Below are 20429 nucleotides of genomic sequence, written 5' to 3' on the forward strand. Positions count from 1 at the left end.
GCAATGATTTGATTCATGTCCTATGCTAGTGCTCAAGAGAGTTCCTAGAAACAAATCGCTAATAATCATGAAATGTTCTGCTTTGATAGGTGTTGCGTCAACACTGCCATTATCAGTACCGTCGCACACGTGTTGTGAACATGAAGCGTGGTTTTACAATGCGTAATGTACCTAGCGTTGAAACAATTCTCGGGTTGAGTGCGGAGTCTTCGGCAGAGTTTATCCGGACATCAAGAGTTATCCGATAATGAACTACAGTAGACGTTCGATAACTGCAACATGTTTACGTTTCACTTAGCGAACGAAATTCGATAACTGCAACGTCAGATAGACGTCAAGAACCCATCAATTGACGTTAAATGAACGTAAAATTCATTCGACTGTTCATTTGGGCTAACTTAGCGCACCGTTTTGACGGTTAGCGGTGTGATAACTGCAAATTTGTTGCACTTACCGGACTTGCAGTTAAAAAGCAGTGCAGTTAAACCGTTTGCACCGAGCGAACGTCTACTGTACTCAGTAGCGGTACCTTCTAATAATCCTAGAATCAATTAGTTCATCGTCGGATTGATTTTCGTGTCCTGATCAACGTTGGCTCACGAGATACAGAAGTTTATAATTTCCAGTTAACAGCGCATCCTAGCGGATCAACCTAGAATCAATTTGTTCATTATCGGATAGCTCTTGATGTCCTTATCAGGATGGGTTGTTGACGCCCATCTGACGTTGCAGTTATCGAATTTTGTTCGCTAATTGAAACGTAAACATGTTGCAGTTATCGAACGTCTACTGTATTAGAAATTGTAAACATCTGTATCTCAAAAATGAGATCACATAGAAAAGCTTTATCTCTAGCAAAGTTGGTGAAGAGTTCAAGAGCTACACTTTATATACTCTTAAAGTTTTCAAAACGCGAGTTTCGTATACAGAGGTTGTTGCTCGTGTTGTCATTCTTTTCAAAATAGGGTATTGGTTCCCTTATTAAGCATGTGGCTCCCATTTTTATCCTACGAAAAACAGAGGGTTAAAGCGCTGTTTGTTTTGTTTCTTATTTTTTGTTGGAAGTGAGCACGCATTAAAATAAAAAGAACGGAATCAATCGGTGCCGTAATCGCTTGTTTTCGAATAGGATGAATTTTCGAGCCTGAGATTACTGATGGCACTCATACCCTATATTGGTGATTTTCTTTAAAAAATGACACTTTCATATACAAATAACATTTTCTAATAATTCCTGTCGGGATTTTTGCCCGTGATTCCTTCATGTATTCTTTACGGGATTCTTATAGATGCTCTTTTGTTCTTCTTGGCGTAACGTTTCCACTGGTATAAAGTCTGCTCTTTGACTTACTGAGCTCCTAGAACACAGTTTTTAACTAAGTGGCTGCACTGGCGATGACTTTTTTGCATGTCCATAAGAATTTCGATTTTCTATTACAGTAGACGTTCGATAACTGCAACATGTTGACGTTTCACTTAGCGAACGAAAATCCGATAACTGCAACGCCTGACAGTGTCAACAAACCATCAACTGACGTAAAATGAACGTGAACTTCATCCAATTGTTCATTTGGGCTAACATGGCGCACCATTCTGACATTTGGCGGTGCGATAACTGCAAATTTGTTGCGCTTACCGGAGTTGCAGTTAAAACGTTGCAGTTAAACCGTTTGCACCGTCCGAACGTCTACTGTATGCCAAGACAACAAGCCACCTGACCCCCCCCCCCCTTCAAAAATTTTGGTCAGAATTTGACATTTTGAGTGGGGACACAAATAAATTATGCAAGAAATTTAAAAAGTTTGGAGTTAAAATAGTGTTCACGGTGTAGCTTCGGAGTCAGTTTGGCTTTCTGTTCCGCAGAATCATAACCTGTACAGTAGACGTTCGGTCGGTGCAAACGGTTTAACTGCAATGCTTTTTAACTGCAAGTTCGGTAAGTGCAACAAATTTGCAGTTACCGCACCGCCAAGTGTCAGAAATGTGCGCCATGTTAGCCCAAATGAACAGTCGGATGAAGTTCACGTTCATCTTACGTCAATTGACGGTTTGTTGACACTGTCAGGCGTTGCAGTTATCGGATTTTCGTTCGCTAAGTGAAACGTAAACATGTTGCAGTTATCGAACGGCTACTGTAGTTGGTTAAAGCGCCGGTCTAGCGAAAACAAAGTCGTGGATTTGAATCCCCCCAGAACCTAGACCAGAACGCACTTTTTTCACAAATCCATCTCTCAATTTGTCAATTAGCAACCTTTTGTGCCTTCTAATTACAAGTTTTTTCTATATCTCCCAGATGTTGTCACGGAACTTCACCTAGAGCTTCTCTTGGAGTTTCTCTTCCAAACTTTCTGCGATTCCTTCCGGTGTTCCTCTTGAGAATTCCCCAGAAAATCTTTCCGGGATTTCTCCCAGAGTGACCGCAGGAGTTATTTTTGGAATTTCTATTAGAGCACCTCCAAGGATTTCTTTTGGGAGTTTTTCACGAGGTAAAATGGAGGTAAAATTTAATTTCAGTTCCTATTATTGCAAAATCCCATTGAATTCATATGAGATTTTGGAGGATAGTAACTCTACCGCAACAATAGGAACACAGCAGCAAAAATATTAAGAAAAAAAATCAATAGGTTTTTGGACAAATCTTAAGCACACAAATGATGCAATCTCATGATTTCGGCATAATACATCTATTAAAAATGCCTTTTGGTAACATTTCAGTTGAAAAAGTGCTCAAATGCCACTACCGCAATAATAGGTACTACCAATTACCCTAGCTACACCCGGGATTTATTCCAAAGTGTATAAAAATTGTGTGAGCTTTCTTCTAACCGGAAAATTTCCTTAAGGTTCATTGGTGATTCCTTATGAAGTTTCACTTGAGCTTTCTCTTGGAGTTTCTTCCGATTCTCTCAGAAAGTTGCGTCCGGTGTTCTTCTTGGGACTTACTCCTAAGATATTCTTCGGACTTCCTTTTGGGGGTTTCTGCAGGAGCTCTTGCTGATATTCCTCATAGAGTTCGTCACGTGGTTTCTTTCAGAGCTTTTACCAGTGTTACGTACGAATGGTGATGCGAACCCCTGAATACCAGCTGTGTTCACTACGTGTGTATATGTCTGGCTTCGGTGGTTTTCTGCTTTGCAATCGGTGCTTATTGATGTCTGCTATTCAGTAGACGTAGAAGCTAGCAGCCGTACGGATGCAATGGAACTTTATTGTTCCGAGGCGAAAACCACCGAAGCTGTAAGTAGTTTGTATTTTATGTATAAGAATTGATTAATTAATAATAAATTATAGCTTTATAGCGTGTGACATGACAAACCATCATGAGTTTGACTGCCCTGCTGAAAGATTCGGTGTACCTCGCTGCTGCTTTTAATAACCAGGCTTTGCTTGTATTTGTTTACAGGATTTGTTGCAATGATCTTTCTGAGATTTCCCAAGGACTCTTCCCGGAATCTATAACCAAGAGATTGGGGTCTCCTTCTAGAATTTCTTTAACATTTGTTCCCACAGTTCATGCAGGGATTTTTCCAAGAGTTTTTAATAACTCTTGAGATAACTTACGAAATACCCCGTAAGAAATTCTTGAAGAAATCTCGAGAGGAACTTCGGAAGAAATCCCGTTAAAGACAGGGACATCTTAGAAAAAGTTCTGCGAGCAAACGCGAGAGAAAAAGGAACGAGTAATATAACGCGTAAGAAATATCGGAATCATCTCTGGATGAAATCCCTGGATAAACTTCTGAAAGAATCTCGCAAAAATCCCGAGAGAATTTCCTGAATTAACTTTGGATAACTTTTTGAAGAGCCTTCGGGAAAAATCCAGTGGAAAACTCTGGAAGCATATCGATAAAGCCTCTGGAAGAAATCTCGGAAACAACTTTCCGAAATTTCGTAAGAATACCGACAATATACGAATAAAGTTTTGCGGAACACTACAAATGCATCGTGCCCACGTTGGCCAACACATTACGGACAACTTTTGGCAGAACCCTGCAAATGCTCATTGCTAGTTTTCGTACCGGAAGGAACTGTTTATGAGAGAAAATACGTTAAAAACTCCGAATCTACAGAAAAAAAGTGTTGGAGAATTCTGTGAAAAACTGCGAGAGAATTTCAAGTAACAATTCTTGTAGAAATCCAAGAAGCTATCCGGGAAAGAATTCAAGCACAGACAAACAGACGTATCACTTGGAACCAAATGTGATAAAAATCATCGTCACGCAAACATAATCGCCCAATGCTAATTATGCTGTGGTACGCAAACCCACTGAGTAGATGGCAGTAATGAGCAAACGTCAAACACGAGCAAAAGCGATACGACCGACTTGAGCGAGCCATTTGCGAACTACGGAATATTTTAATAATCCGTTTAAAAGGGAAACGATGGGAAGTGAGTAGAGTGAGACGTCTGTTTGTCTGTGATTCAAGCATGAATCATAAAATTGCGGGATATATTCTCAAAGGAATTTCGGAATGAAATCTGGATATATATGCAATCAAATGTTTTAAACAAATCTCTGAAGTAATTCACAATCCTTGAAAGAGTTTTTGAGGAGTATTAATCGGAATAGCCAAGCTAATTGGCACTGCCCGGTTTTATTCGATATTGACATGATATCGTAATGTCCTGTTTTTCATAGGATTTTCATTGAAATCGCATCATTACTACACCACCAGCACAGAGAACAGGCATCCCCGTCCAGTTTCAAAAATTTGTAAGGAAGTTAACGGTCATTTGGTCTGTGGAATTACTGATTGGACGCCTGAATGTTTTTCTCCTGATTTTTCAGAGTGGTTGGATGCCATTCTTTAAAAAAATCGGCGGAAAGACAAAGCTATTTTTTCAATCGACCCAAAAATGTGAAAAAAAAAATCTAAAAATGTCCCAAATATCCAAAATATGCAAAAAATTCACAAACGTTACGTAACTGGACGATCCTCATAAAAAGATTAAGGCATGATTTACGAATAAGTTACGTTACAACAACAACAAAAACAATGGTCACCTTCAAGCTAAAACAAGCTTGCTTTTTTAATGTGTTTTGTGTTGCATCTTGTGTGCATGCTTGGCGACATTCATTTTCATCGCATGATCCATTTAAACGGAATTAGTCATTCATGATTGCCATTGTCATCGTTTTCACTATTCATTTCGTATTCATTTCTCATTCATCCCTAGCTCATAAGATACAATAGGCGTACGGTAAGTGCAAACGGTTTATCTGCAATGAAGCGGTTCTTATGGCCTTATCCATGGATGAACCGAATTCACTCGGTCTGACAATTTTCTTCCATTTTTTGTTAGAAACGTCGCTGCTGTAGTGTGTGAATTCTCGGATCGAGTAAAATTTGGTTCATCATCATCATCATAGACTTCTCCACTAATAAACAAAATTCACTCCATCCGAGAATTTAGACATTAGTGCGGAGTCTTTTCCAATGAGAATCGACCAATTCTGATTGGAAACAGCCCCGCTCTAGTGTCAAAATTCTTGGACCGAGTGAATTCGGTTCATCGGTGGGTAAGTTCAAGTTATCTCAAATGAACTGTTGAATGTTTCCTTAGTTCATGTAAGGTTCATTGGCAAGTTATTGATGCCTTGTTGAAGTAACAGCAATTAAATCTCGTTCGATAAACATGTTGCAGTTATCGTACGTCTATTAAATCATGTTGTGCATGAACCTTACGAGTGTTTCATTTCGTTCGCAAGAGTAAAGTGTACTGTTCGTAAGCTTTTTGAACTTAGCATTAAGATAAATCATGTTTTAGTGATTCATCCTGTTGCATCCCTCATCCCTTCACTTTCCATTTCTGACAACAACTCATGGATCTACTAACCATTACCTATCATCCCATATACATAGACCTTCCAAGTGTTTGCAACGTTGTAACCTCGTTTTTGATACTGCATACTGCTCGAGAGTAATGCTTTTTTGTGCTTTCTTTAACCCCAGTGTCCCATTAACGACTTCCGCCATCCGCCGTAGAGTACGAAGCTAAACCTGTTAACCGGATTTTTGCAGCTAACACTTTGTCAACCGTTACATCCCAAGATCACTTTAATAATATGGATTTGATTATTTCTTCCCGAATCAATACGAACCTTCCAAATGTTCAAACCCCAATTTGAATGAAACCAAAAAAATATATATAGGAAAGCGCAAGGGTAAGAAGAAGAAGACCTACATGAAGCTGTTCATCCTGGGAGCCGCCCTCAAGGGCAAGATCGAACTGCTGCTGAAGATCCTGTCGTTCAAGCTGCAGCTCAAGTTCTTCGCCGTCGCCGTCATCGGACTGCTGATCAACATCGCTCGCTTCTGGATTGACCTGAAGCGGCAGCCGCAACCGCAAAAAGTACCGTCAATTTAGCGTAGTTTCTCCTGCAGCGAAGAGTACATGCCAAGATAAGAGGCTTTGGTGGCCGTTTATCCTCTGTATATTATGTATAACCTAAACCTAGTTGTATTGTTTCGGATATCTGGAGTCCATATGAATCTACAATATGATCTACAAGCATAACTGGGGTTCTTTGGATAGTTTTTGACGACTCCCATTCATTTATGAAGCTTTAAATATTCTACAAAGTTTTGTATGGACAGAGGACCTCAGGTATCCCAAACTAAAAATGTTTAAGTCTCACCTATCGGCCTTCTTGGTATGTTGTCTTCGCCTGGAGTAACCCGTCCCCCTCGGGAAAGCCCACTCTTAGCCCACTACTCTAGGACATTCATCTGAATTACAGGTAATCTACTACGAGCACGCCCAGCATCAGCACCACTACGACGATCACGGCGATGACTACGGAGGCTACTGGAAGCGTTCCCTCCACGGAGTGCACCACGAAGAGGAACCCGCTGGATTCTTCGATCGCAGTGACCGACTCGATGATGACCAGTACAGCAGAGGTTCCCATCCCCAGCAGCATCAGCAGCACTACGTCCCACAGCAGACGCCCAACAGCCCGAGCCACTACCCGTACGACCCGCACAGCATGGCGTACCACCAGCAGCGGCCATATAACTAACCTAGAAATATCCTTGCCAGTCCTTGTTGAACACTTTTGTCGTTTTCTGAATTCTGTTGCTCCTACCCATCATCTCATCCCCTTTCGTCATCATCATCATTCATCCCGTCTCATCATTGATTTTGTACAAATCGTGGCAGAGCCATTCGTGCCCAAAGCTTTCCCAAACTAATTAGCAGAACCACCAGCCAGTCCTCGGACCGTAGACCGTAGAACACATATGTTGTCATTAGCTATTAGTTGGTTGAAATGTGCATGCGCTCCAAATGGCAAAGTAGTAGGAGAGTGTTGTTAATTTGCTAGGTTTAATATTTATTTATTTATTGTCTTGAATTATTTATTTATGCAATTGCGCCGTATTTTGCGAACAGTTGACTGGTTAGGAACAGGGTTGCGCCCCGGTACGCGTAACTGTCGTTGGACCCGTTCGAGCGAACAAATTCTGCGAAAGTATGAGCGATGGAGAAGATTTCTCACGTGGACAATAAACTTGATTCAAAAATAACTAAACGTTGCATAATTTATCCGAAATGGAATGTAAGGTTGAAACAACTCCATTGTTGCAAAGGCGAGTATGCAAGTACAGGACAATGTCAGTCGGACATTGCCCTGTTGATGGGTTAGAACACGCCTGATACCGGTTGACGTAAATGTAGTTTTAATCTGTTCTAGACGATTGGTAAGTCAGCGCCCACCAGCAGACGAACAAAAACGGCCTACGACTCATTGATTTCGCCGCCTCCAAAAATATGGCCATACGTAGCACCTTTTTCCAACACAGCCTCCCTTATCGTTACACCTGGAGATCGCCACAGCAGACGGAATCTCAAATCGACCACGTTCTGATTGACGGACGGCACTTCTCCGACATTATCGACGTCAGGACCTATCATGGCGCCAACATCGACTCCGTCCACTATCTGGTGATGGTCAAACTGTGCCCAAAACTCTCCGTCATCAACAATGTACGATACCGGCGACCGCCACGGTACAACTTAGAGCGGCTGAAGCAACCGGATGTCGCCTCAGCGTACGCGCAGAATCTCGAGGCCGCGTTGCCAGACGAGGGCGAGCTCTATGAGGCCCCTCTAGAGGACTGCTGGAATACAGTGAAAGTAGCCATCAATGACGCAGCCGAGAGCACCATCGGGTACATGGAACGGAATCGACGGAACGACTGGTTCGACGAAGAGTGCAGAACGGTTTTGGAGGATAAGAATGCAGCGAGGTCGGTAATGCTGTAGCAAGGGACTTGACAGAACGTGGAACGTTATAAACAGAAGCGGAAACAGCAGACCCGCCTCTTTCGGGAGAAAAAGTGCAGCCTTGAAGAAGCGGAGTGTGAAGAAATGGAACTGCTGTGCCGTTCCCAAGAAACACGGAAGTTCTATCAGAAGCTCAACGCATCCCGCAACGGCTTCGTGCCGCGAGCCGAAATATGCAGGGATAAAGACGGAGGCCTCTTGACGGACGGACGTGAGGTGATCGAAAGGTGGAAGCAGCACTTCGATCAGCACCTGAACGGCGTGGAGAACGTAGGCACAGGAGCCCACGGCAATGGAGGAAACGACGACGCCAGTGCAGCGGAGGACGGAAATGAACCAACTCCCACGCTGAGGGAAGTTAAGGATGCCATTCACCAGCTCAAACCCAACAAAGCAGCTGGTAAGGATGGTATCGCAGCTGAACTCATCAAGATGGGCCCAAAAAAGTTGGCCACCTGTCTGCATCGGCTGATAGTCAGGATCTGGGAAACCGAACAGCTATCGGAGAAGTGGAAGGAAGAGGTAATCTGCCCCATTCACAAGAAAGGCGACCATTTGGAATGTGAGAACTTCAGGGCGATCACTATTTTGAATGCTGCCTATAAAGTGCTATCCCAGATAATCTTCCGTCGTCTGTCACCTAAAACAAATGAGTTCGTGGGAAGTATCAAGCCGGCTTCATCGACGGCCGGTCGACAACGGACCAGATCTTTACCGTACGGCAAATCCTCCAGAAATGCCGTGAATACCAGGTCCCAACGCATCACCTGTTCATCGATTTCAAAGCGGCATACGACAGTACCGCGTAGAGCTATGGAGAATCATGGACGAAAACGGCTTTCCTGGGAAGCTGACTAGACTGATTAAAGCAACGATGGACGGTGTGCAAAACTGCGTAAGGGTTTCGGGTGAACTATCTAGTTCATTCGTATCTCGCCGGGGACTGCGACAAGGTGATGGACTCTCATGCCTACTCTTCAACATCGCTCTGGAAGGTGTGATGCGACGAGCCGGGCTCAACAGCCGGGGAACGATTTTCACAAAATCCGGACAATTTGTGTGCTTTGCGGACGACATGAACATTATTGCCAGAACATTTGGAACGGTGGCAGAGCTGTACACCCGCCTGAAACGCGAAGCAGCAAAGGTCGGACTGGTGGCGAATGCCTCAAAAACAAAGTACATGCTGGTAGGCGGAACCGAACACGACCGGATCCGTCTGGGTAGTAATGTTACGATAGACGGAGATACTTTCGAGGTGGTGGAGGAATTCGTCTACCTCGGATCCTTACTGACGACTGACAACAACGTGAGCCGTGAAATTCGGAGGCGCATCATCAGCGGAATTCGGGCCTACTACGGGCTCCAGAAGAAACTGCGGTCGAAAAAGATTCACCCACGCACCACATGCACCATGTACAAAACGCTAATAAGACCGGTAATCCTCTACGGGCACGAGACATGGACCATGCTCGAGGAGGACCTGCAAGCACTCGGAGTTTTCGAGCGACGCGTGCTAAGGACGATTTTCGGCGGTGTGCAGGAGAACGGTGTGTGGCGGAGAAGAATGAACCACGAGCTCGCTGCACTTTACGGCGAACCCAGCATCCAGAAGGTCCAGAAGTCGGAAGGATACGGTGGGCAGGGCATGTTGCAAGAATGCCGAACAACAACCCTGCAAAGCTGGTGTTTGCAACTGATCCGGTTGGCACAAGAAGGCGTGGAGCGCAGAGAGCACGATGGGCGGACCAGGTGGAGCGTGACTTGGCGAGCATCGGGCGCGACCGAGGATGGAGAGCGGCAGCCACGAACCGTGTATTATGGAGAAATTTTGTTGATTCAGTTTTATCTTGAATTTGATGTAATACTAAATAAATGAATGAACGATTGTAAGAACGATAAGTGTTATGTCTTGTCTCGAGTCACGTCTCGTGTGTGTGTCTTGAAGTTCTTACGTCAGCATAAACTGTAAAAGTTAATATGTAGTGACGCTTCAAATGGTCTCAGAGGCGTTTCAGTGAGCCTCGTGGGTGTTGATGATGGTTTCAGGGGGTACCAAGAGAATTCAGAGGCGTTTTTTAGGGTCCCAAGAGGTTTCATTAAGTCACATGAGAACTCAAACCCCTTTGGGACGTCTCAGGGTCGTCTCAGGTGGTTTTAGGGAGTTTCAGGGGGTCGTAGGGGGGCTCAGGGACGCTTCAATTGGTCTCAAGGGATTTCGTAGAAGTTCCAAAAGGATGTCAGGGGTGTTTCAGGAGATGTATAGGTCGTTTCAAGGGGTTCCAGGGATTTCAGGTGGTACCATGTGAGCGTTTAAAAGGATTCCAGGGTCGGCTCATGGGGTTTTAAGGGGCTTCATGGGGTCTTAAGGAAGCTTCAGGAGGTTTCAGGGAGTTTCTAGGGGACTCAGGGACGATTCAAAGAGTGTGGGAGAGTTCCAAGGAAGTTCCGGAGAATCTCAGGGGCGTTTCAGGGGGTCGCAGAGGCGTTTCAGTGGATTTTAGGGGGTTTCAGAAGGTCTTAGGGGCGTTTCAAAAGGGTTCCAGGAGATTTCAAAACCTGGGATTTCACGAGGGTTCTGGGAGGCCTTTTGGACGCTTTAAAGGGTCTCAGAGGGTTCCAGGAAAGTTCCTGAGGGTCTCAGAGGCGTTTCAGAAGGTTTCAGGGGTATCAGTAGATCTCAGGGGCGTTTCAAAACAGGTCTCAGTAGATTTCAGGGATGTGTCAAGGAGGTTTCAGGGGGTTTCAAGGAGTACCAGGAGGTCTCAGGGGTGCAAAGTACTTTTAATTGAGAAATTGAGGGGGTTCAGTAAAGTGTTACAAACCATACACAAATTTACACATAGGGGAAAGAGGGGTTGAAGTGGGCAATTTTACGTGACGTGATATATGGACGCTCCCTTACCACTTGTTTTGGTGGGATTCGAACCCACGACTCCGAATCGCCAGTCCGGTGCTTTAACCAACTCAGCAACAGAACAAGTTACGATTCTGCGGAATAGATAGTCAAACTGGATTAGCACTACCCTAACCGGGTCCGTCTTTCCCAACTTTATCTCTCTTTCGGGTCTAAGGAGCCGTACACAAATTATGTCACGCTTTTAGGGGGAAGGTGGGGGGGTTTTACAGAACGTAACGATCCTTACAAAAACCATTGAGCTCCCATACAAAAAGTGTGACATAGGGGGGAGGGGAGTTGAAATAGGTCGATTTTTTCGTGGCATAATTTGTATATCACCCCTAATATCTCCCGCACTCTTGCGGCCTACGAACAACAAGTGTGAGCGTATTGTTTTTAGAATATTGATTTATTTAATATTCGACTGACACACACTTTGTCACCAACCAGTAGAAGTAGAAGTTGTTTTGCGCACATTGGCCACCAGGAGGACCGATCCGGTGTAAATGTGTAAAAAATGTAGGTAAATCAATTTTTCGTGAAAACATATTTTAAAAGAATTCTAAAATAACACGTTTGCAAACTTTGACAATACATATGTTATTTAATGATATAAACCTACGATAACGTAGGTGAAATGACCAAAAGGTATTTTTTTAAATAACAAGAAGAAGGTTATTTACAAGTTCTCAATCTCAACCGTTCAGTTTGTTTGCAACCTACATTTTATTTCTTCTTGATGACAACTTATAACGTAATTCTTTTTCGATTCACTCATACCTGGGATTACTAACAACGCTGGGTATTATTTTTTAGTCTTGAATTAAGCTTTAATTTGGGAGCTGTTTGATGACCGAAAATATTAAAATTTGACTTCTTGAAGAAAATAAGCTCAAACTTACTGTAAAACTGATGATTTTGTAAATATTTAAAGAAATAATCAAATTACAGGTTTACATAAGCTGAATTATGCAGTGTGTATAATGGGTTTAGCCTTTTTCCACTTCAAATTCTTTTTTCAGGCTGTTTGTTGCAGTCTTGAGAAGAAAAGTGCCCCAAACGGGCAGTGGCATGGATATTTCCACCAACTCTGGTGGCCACGGTGCTTCATTTACCGTTATTATCAAAAAAATATACCATCAAAACCTGAAACGCCATTCTCTTTCTTTATCATTTCTACATCTCTGGACATTTTTTTTAAATCGGTAGACAAAATTTTGAGTTACGCCCTTTTAAAGGGCCTAACCCCTAAAAAATCAGGGTTTCTATAGAAAACCATCACATTTCATAACAGAAGCATGCCTTGAAGTCCCAAATTATAAAAAGTATCATAAATAATGCTTCAATTTGATACTATGCAGTAATATTGACTGGATTTTGTATTAAAATTAGCCATTACGCCAATATAAAGGAAGTATTCATGAACCTGTAGAATACGGACGTTGTTGGCTTCATTTACTATTATAGCCAGAACAATAGGGGAATTCAGGTATTTTGGTCAGACCGTTACGCGTATACATTTTGGACATTTACCGCAAAATCAAATGGAAGTGTCCAAATTATATACGCGTAACGGTCTGTCCAAATTACAGTAGACGTTCGATAACTGCAACATGTTTACGTTTCAGTTAGCGAACAAAATTCGATAACTGCAACGTCAGATAGCCGTCAACAACCCATCAATTGACGTTAAATGAATGAAAAATTCATTCGATTGCTCATTTGGGCTAACTTGGCGCACCGTTTTGACGGATAGCGGTGCGATAACTGCAAATGTATTGCACTTACCGGGCTTGCAGCTAAAAAGCATTGCAGTTAAATCGTTTGCACCGACCGTACGTCTACTGTACCTGAATCACCCTATACAATAGAGTTTGCTGACGTTTATTCACCTCTCTCTTTCAAGCATGCAGGCGGGATAGGATTTGTTTTCATCGGGAAACCTTTCCTGATGACAACAAATCCTATTCCGCCTACATGTTTGAAAGAGAAAGGTGAATAAACGTCAGCAAGCTCTATGAAAAACATAAATGACAGTTCATTCATTTATATAGTTATTGTACACCCCTAAACTGAGTTTTAAAAATAATGTTGGTCAAATTCTTCAGTTACGCCCATTTGAAGGTAATAAGTGCTTATAGTTGAATTATTATAAAACTTAGTTTCATTTAACCATGTTTATTCTTTGATAGTTTAATTTAGAACGGTTCCGGGTCATTTTCCCGAACGCCATTTGGCCAAATGCCGTTTGGCCGAAAGGGTGATTTGGCCGAACGCCGTTTGGCCGAATAAGAAATGATGAACTTAAGTGATCATGCCACTGTTTTCTATATCAGTGTAAGTCGAAAGAACAGCCTATGATGCAAAGAAGGAAAAATCTGCTAAAAATATTCACAGTTCCAACGCCAGCTAATAGCAAAACTACAAAAAATAGCCGATGATTTAAAGAAGGAAATATTTCTGATGATCATATTATGTTTCCAGTTCAAAACCGAATTAGCGACATTTTTTCTTTTACTTCCGCTGCTTTTGCCTTGCGTTAAACACTATGTCGGAAGTGGGGCGCTGTATAGAGTACCAGGTGCACAATACAGCGCCCCACTTCCGACATTGTGTTTAACGTAAGGCAAAAGCAGCGGAAGTAAAAGAAAAAATGTCGCTAATTCGGTTTTGAACTGGAAACATAATATTGGCAGCTAGGATGTTATCCAGAGTTTGCCCACGCTTCCAAATTTTTTTGATCAGCATTCGGCCAAACGACCCTTTCGGCTAAACGGCATTCGGCCAAATGGCCGGACATCCACTTACAAAACTAACGAATGACAAAGGCGTATGCCATCGCTTATATTTTATACTGATACTATACAATTTTGAGGTTCGCACAATATGGAAGTCCTCGACTACTAAGGTAACAAAACATTCTTACGTACAACATAACAACATTTGATTTTGGTAGGTAGATAAGGACTGTTCATTTTATAAAGAGGACACCTTATTTGTGTGATATATTTTTTATGTTTCAATAAAATCATTATCGGTTTTTTTGCATAAATTTCCATAGCTAATCTACAGTGTAGGAAAAATATAACATTATACAAATTTTCCTTAGTTATGGAACTGAAGCGGTTTTCGTTAAAACTCAATAAAACCCCATTTCTCAAAATTCTACACAACTTTCCACAATCATAACTTTAAAATTTTCATGAACTTTTCAATGTATTGGAATCTAATACTATTCTTCTAAAGGTAGAGTGTAATAGTTGGTCAGTAATAATGCACCAAGCATTATTCAGCTTGATATAGTGAGTTGCCTTGTTATCAATGAAATTGATAAAAAATACTTATTTAAGTCCAGTGATGCAATAACACTACGGAATCAGTTCAAAATTTGTCCAGTATAGAAGAGAATCGCATTCTAAATGATACCGAAGAAAAATATGCTTTAAAGTACATTCTTCATCATAAATTTAATACTTAATGATGGCCATAATGAAAAATTGCATACTTTTTGCTCCATAAATGCAAGTTTTTGAATCTAGAGAAGCTTATTATTATTCATTTTCAGCAAGGCCTGACCCTATGTGATTATATACCTTATTTGAAAATAACTACATGTTAATTTTAATTTTCGACATCATTGTTACGTTGCATTTGCAATAGAGTACATCGTTATTTAGAAGAACCTTCATAGAACGAAGCGGTTTTATCTCCGGTAACTGCCACGAAGCACAGTAACCAAGCCAACAATGCTATCAAGAAGCGGTTTTCTGCATTTGAAATTGCATTATTAGTACTTTCGACTAGATCCATTGAAAACATTCAAAATTTAATATTTTTATACATTTTTGTTTAACAAATAAATTTTATTCTGAAAATCGAGTCCAACTTGTAACTTTAATATCTCAACAACCATTATTCCGATTAGGTTTATATTTTGCCAGAATATGTATCACTCAAACTGCTGCAGCATGGCAAACACTTTTATGCAATTAAAAACGATACACCGATGTTTCACAGAAATTCTGTGTTTATCTTTAGATTTTGGGAATTGAAAAATTGATCTCTCGAAACACTTTACCACATTTCTATGAAGTTCAATTATTTTAACCCAATTTATTTATGGTTATTATCTGCTAATATAATGTACTGAACAACTAACCAAGGCTGCTCAAATTTGAACTACGCGTTTTCTTTTTATAGCCTTGCAAAGTTGTCCTCTTTGTAAAATGAACAGTCCTTATCTTACCGGTGTTCTCTGGACTGTAATATGTATGCTACTGAAAATCCTCCTGCTGATATGATCATCTTCAAGAGCTTCATTATCACTATTTCCAGTGTAGCTTGACAATGGACATGCTCTCCATAATCTTCCAGGTCGCTTAAATTTTCTCTTGGTAATTAACCAAGGCTGCGTAGCCGAGAATGATGAATTTTACCAATAATTTTATTTTCTAGACGTTCTGCAGAGTTTTTACATGTATTTTTTCAAGTATTTCCGGAGTGATTTATTTGTCCATAAAATAGCAATACAAAAAAAACTTACGTCCCACGCTATAAATGGCAATTGATACAAAAATTATTACTTTCTACATGTTTAAAAATACTTCCCTTATATTGGCGTAATGGCTAATGTTTATACAAAATGCAGTCAATATTAGCGCGAAGTATCAAATTGAAGCAATATTTATGATACTTTTTATAATTTGGTACTTCAAGGCATGCTTCTGTTATGAAATGTGATAATGTTCTATAGAAACCCTGATTTTTTAGGGGTTAAGCCCTTTAAAAGGCCGTAGCTCAAAATTTTGTCTACTGATTTTTTTTAAAATGTGTCCAGAGCTGTAGGAATGATAAAGAAAGAGAATGGCGTTTCAGGTTTTGATGGTATATTTTTTTTTTTTTTTTGATAATAACGGTAAATGAAGCACCGTGGCATGGCCTGACCAGGCAGTGGCAACTATATTGCCACCTAAAAAAATCGATGTACGCCAAACGGACAGTGGCAACTATATTGCCAACTCAATTTTTTAGTGTTTCTTCAAAAAAGAAATTGCAATTTCAAGAACTTTAGTTAAGTTTCTGTAGTTGTGTTTTAGGCTTCTTATGCTTCATTTCATTTTATTCAAAATGAAAATTTTCTATTACATTTTTTATGCTCTTTCCAGAATTATTAGGGTAAATGTATCAATAGTGGTGCTATTAGTAGCTCCTTGTAGAAAAATAATTGAATAAAATTGATAATTCCACAAAATAAAAAGCCTGAAAACGTTAATCGGTAGTTTTTCACTTAAATTTGCTAGGAAAAATGTGAAAACCATTGTTTATTACAGTTTTTGCTAATAAATCACTTGCACCAACCAGAGATGTCCATATCCTCAGTGTGGGAAAGAGAAATAGAAAATACACCACTCACGCTGTGCATCTGAACAGGAGCCCTTCTCTTATATGTGGATCCACCACTGCGATTCGGATGCGCATAAGCTTGGTGGGTAGAAATAAATCTCTTAGCTCCCTGAGCACTAGGCCACACAACAGTGCGGCGAGAGCGATTTTAAATTCTCTTCGGTGAAAGTGTAAAAAATCACCCGGGTGCGCGCTCCAGTGAGGTTTTTGCGCCAGAGTGCGCGCTGCGGTGAAACGCCGGAGAGTTCTCGCCCCGGCGACACCATGGTGATAATTCGGTGACTGCTGGGTGAAAACACGGGAGAGCGCCGGAGAGCGATGCGCGCGAAAGAGTGAGCCACACTCGATCCAAGGCGGACGAGCAAGAGCACGCACTAGCGCTTGGTCTACCTACCACCCAAAACAAGAGAAACTGGCTTCTTGGTGTGGTGAAAAATGTTCCTATCCCCAGTGTGGTCGATAAACTGACGCCGCAGTGAATCGCTACGGTGAAATGCCATCTCTGGCACCAACTATAGGTACACGGTTCCTATTATGGAGGTAAAATTTAACATTGGTTCCTATAGTGTCGCATCCCATTGAATTCTTATGGGACCCACTACTATAGGAACACTACCACCACTATAGGTGCAAAGGAGCAAAAAACATAAGGAAAATAATTGTTTAAAATAGGTTTTTCGGCAAATCCTGAACACAAAACTGAATTAATGTTATTAATTAGTTATGATGCATCTATTAAAAATGTCATTTGCAAGCTTTTTGTTTGAAATAGTGCTAAATTGGCACTACGACCACTATTGGTACTACCTCACTGCAAAAACTGCAAATATTTATTTTATGTGAAATTACACATCGATCCAATCGACCTTCCCACACATATAATTTATTACCCAAAATATAACTAACATAGTTATTATTTATGCTTTTGATTTGTTTCGCAAATCATTGGTATGTGTGATCACCCATAGCAAAAAAATATGTGTGTTCACACATAATACCAATGTATAGCGAAACCGTGTTTGCGTCAGTGTCTGTGTCAGCCGCCGGCCCAGCCGCTGGCGATGCGCAAAGTGAAAAGATGGCGACTAAAACACGTTTACCAAATATTGTGCTGGCGGGAGTTGCAGTTCGTAGTGAAGTAATTTCCTCCTAAATCATCGTCCTTCTCAATCGCTTCAAATTGACCAATCTTTGGAAAGTCGGGAAATCTCAAGAGCGCAACTTTAAAGCATCATTCGAAACCTGGTTCGGAACCGAAAAGTTGAACGATTGGTCACTCACCGGTGATAACTAATCAACCAACTTTTTAGTGAAATACGATGTTTGACTCTTTCCTAATGAGCTCATCGCTATGTTTTAAAATCATGTTAGGCTATTTGGATCAATATTGTAATATTAATCCCCGATAAACTTATATTATCTAATATAAAAACTATTTGAGCACATCTATCAAATATATAAGTAATGTTATTGATGTTATGTGTCATACTGAATTGTTTTTATGTGTGATCACACATCAAAACAATAAATACCAAAAAATAATTCGTTATGTGTGTCACACATAAACATCATTTGTCCAGACACATTGCAAAAATATATGTGTACGAAACATAAAATAAATATTTGCAGTTTTTGCAGTGCTCCACTAAGGGAGCTTTTACCCTATTTAAAGAAAAATGAAAAAATCGATATTAAGCTAAAACTCAAAAACTGTTCTACTTAAATTTTTTTGAAGCACGGTTTCGAAATCAGCGCAAAATTGTGCTTCAAAAATTATGGTCGTTGACAGAAGTTCACGACTTTCGTTTTATTTTGTAAACTAGTGTTATTATATTATCTTTTTAATGAGATTATCAGCCCAAGGCTGATTCATCTACTAATCATGGGGAAATAACAAAGATGAAAGATAGAATTCTCTTGGAAGTATTCATAATAAAAGTTCCAGTAGGTGTTTCTACTGCGCATAAATACCAAAACAAAGTCCTGTAGGAATCCTTATAAGAAATTTTTGGATGGAGGACATTCCAGGGAAAAATATCATAAGAAACACTTTAAAGAATCCAAGAAAGAACTTATGATGAAATTATGAAAAAAAATGTTGAAGGAATCCCAGAAATAAATTTTGGAGGAACCCCAGAATGAACCCCTGGAGAAATATCAGAAACATGTTGTGGAGGGATTTCAAAAAGTAATCTTGTAAGAATTCCCGCAGGAAATTCTGAAGAAACGGAGATACTCCTATATTTCAAAAGTAAAATCTTGGTGAATCTCTAAAGCAACTCGAGTAGGATTAACTTCAACTGGATGTCTAGGTTAAATCCCAAAATGATTTTCTTAGCCCATGTTGTGCATTAGGGCCATTCTAGACCCAAACTGTACACTACGTTAGCGAGCTGTTCCCATTATAATGCATAAGGAAGGTTAATAAATTCCATTTCCTGATTGAATATTTGAAGGGATCCCCAAAGAAACTCCAGGAGAAATAAAAAAAAGACAAGTTGATCCAAGAAGGAATTTCTGAAGAAATCATAAGGGGCAAAACTTTCTTTAAAAATTCTTATCGAATCCAAAAGATAAACAAGCGGCATGTTACAAGGTAACCTAGAAGAATTCTGGAGGAACTTCTTGGGGAATCAAATATTCTGGAGAAGTTACAAGTGCTTGCTTGGAAAAATTCCTGGAGATTACCTAAAAGAATCCTAGACGAAACTTTTATAGGAATCTGTGAAGATGATACTCGTGGACAGGGATGCCAGATGATTTTTTGAAAAATCTGTATCATTTTTCCCAAAAATCTGTATCCCATATAAAATTTTAATGAAAAATCTGTATCTCATACAAAAATAAAATAACACCTCTAGCTCAAAAATCTGTTTTTTATATAAAACGAAATCAGTACGGATAGTCAGAAATCTGTATAATACAGATAAATCTGTATACATGGCATCCCTGCTCGGCTCGTGGAGAAATGCCTTCCGGAAGGATGTAAACATATCCTTTTTTGTTAGGATATCGATATTATGTTCCTGGAGAATAATAATTCCTGGAAGTATGTCATATTTTGAACATCGATCCGGGTACTGGAACTGTAGTATGTCATTCTTGCGGGCAACGAAAATAAATTTCCAAAAATGTGGTCACAAATATGGTGAAAACCTCTTGTCGGCGTCACAGTCAGAAAACTGTAATAGGAGGCAATCAGTGAAGTACTAGATTGAAAGTAGTGAGCTGGATTTTTGTATGGTGAGATGATCGATTCTCCATTTCTGCAATGAAATGGTGCAAACAGCGTGGGTTATATGATTTCTTGTCTAATTTGATGCTGTTTGAGCAAAAGCTTGGGTAACTGTGTTGTTGAAGTTGCAAGAAATAAATAATACAACAACACAGTTATCCAAACTTTTGCTCAATCAGCATCAAATTAGGCAAGAAATCATATAACCCACGCTGTTTGCACCATTTCATTGCAGAAATGGAGAATCGATCATCTCACCATACAAAAATCCAGCTCACTACTTTTAATCTAGTACTTCACTGATTGCCTCCTATTTGAACTGTTTGAACTGATTGCAGATGTGCTAAAATTAATGTCTTTAACAATTAAATTTCATAGTAAATACCATATTTTTACTTTTGGAGTGTATTCTACAGTAAAACTTCCAATCCATAGGGAATGTCCACAAATTACGTCACGCTTTTAGGGGGGAGGGGGGGTTCAGCAGAGTGTGACGACTCATACAAAAATTTGAGAGGTCTCATACAAAATGTGTGACATAGGGGGAGGGGGGGTTGAAAATGGTCAATTTTTGCGTGACGTAATTTATGGACGTTCCCATA

General features: G+C 40.3%; 2 protein-coding genes and 1 non-coding gene across 8 annotated transcripts in view; 1 reads left to right on the plus strand and 2 right to left on the minus strand.

The window, feature by feature from the left end:
* Positions 1-7535, plus strand: part of LOC109426821 (uncharacterized) — a 72525-nt gene extending 64990 nt beyond the window's left edge. For 5 of the 6 annotated variants that reach the window (XM_029869561.2, XM_062853504.1, XM_062853505.1 and 2 more), the window contains exons 5-6: positions 6156-6355; positions 6744-7535. In XM_029869561.2, coding sequence (XP_029725421.1) covers positions 6156-6355; positions 6744-7025 — 482 coding nt within the window. In that variant the 3' untranslated portion in view covers positions 7026-7535. Of the gene's footprint in view, positions 1-6155; positions 6356-6723 lie in introns of all 6 variants that reach the window. The other variant, XM_029869562.2, reaches the window with a different exon arrangement.
* LOC109426813 (WD repeat, SAM and U-box domain-containing protein 1) overlaps positions 1-20429 on the minus strand; it is a 398043-nt gene that overhangs the window by 156510 nt on the left and 221104 nt on the right. The window lies entirely within an intron of this gene.
* On the minus strand, positions 11199-11271 carry Trnaa-ggc (transfer RNA alanine (anticodon GGC)). Its single transcript has one exon. It is a non-coding gene; the product is annotated as a tRNA-Ala (tRNA).

This window comes from Aedes albopictus, chromosome 2 (assembly GCF_035046485.1).
Source record: "Aedes albopictus strain Foshan chromosome 2, AalbF5, whole genome shotgun sequence".
NCBI classification, from domain to species: Eukaryota; Metazoa; Arthropoda; class Insecta; order Diptera; family Culicidae; genus Aedes; species Aedes albopictus.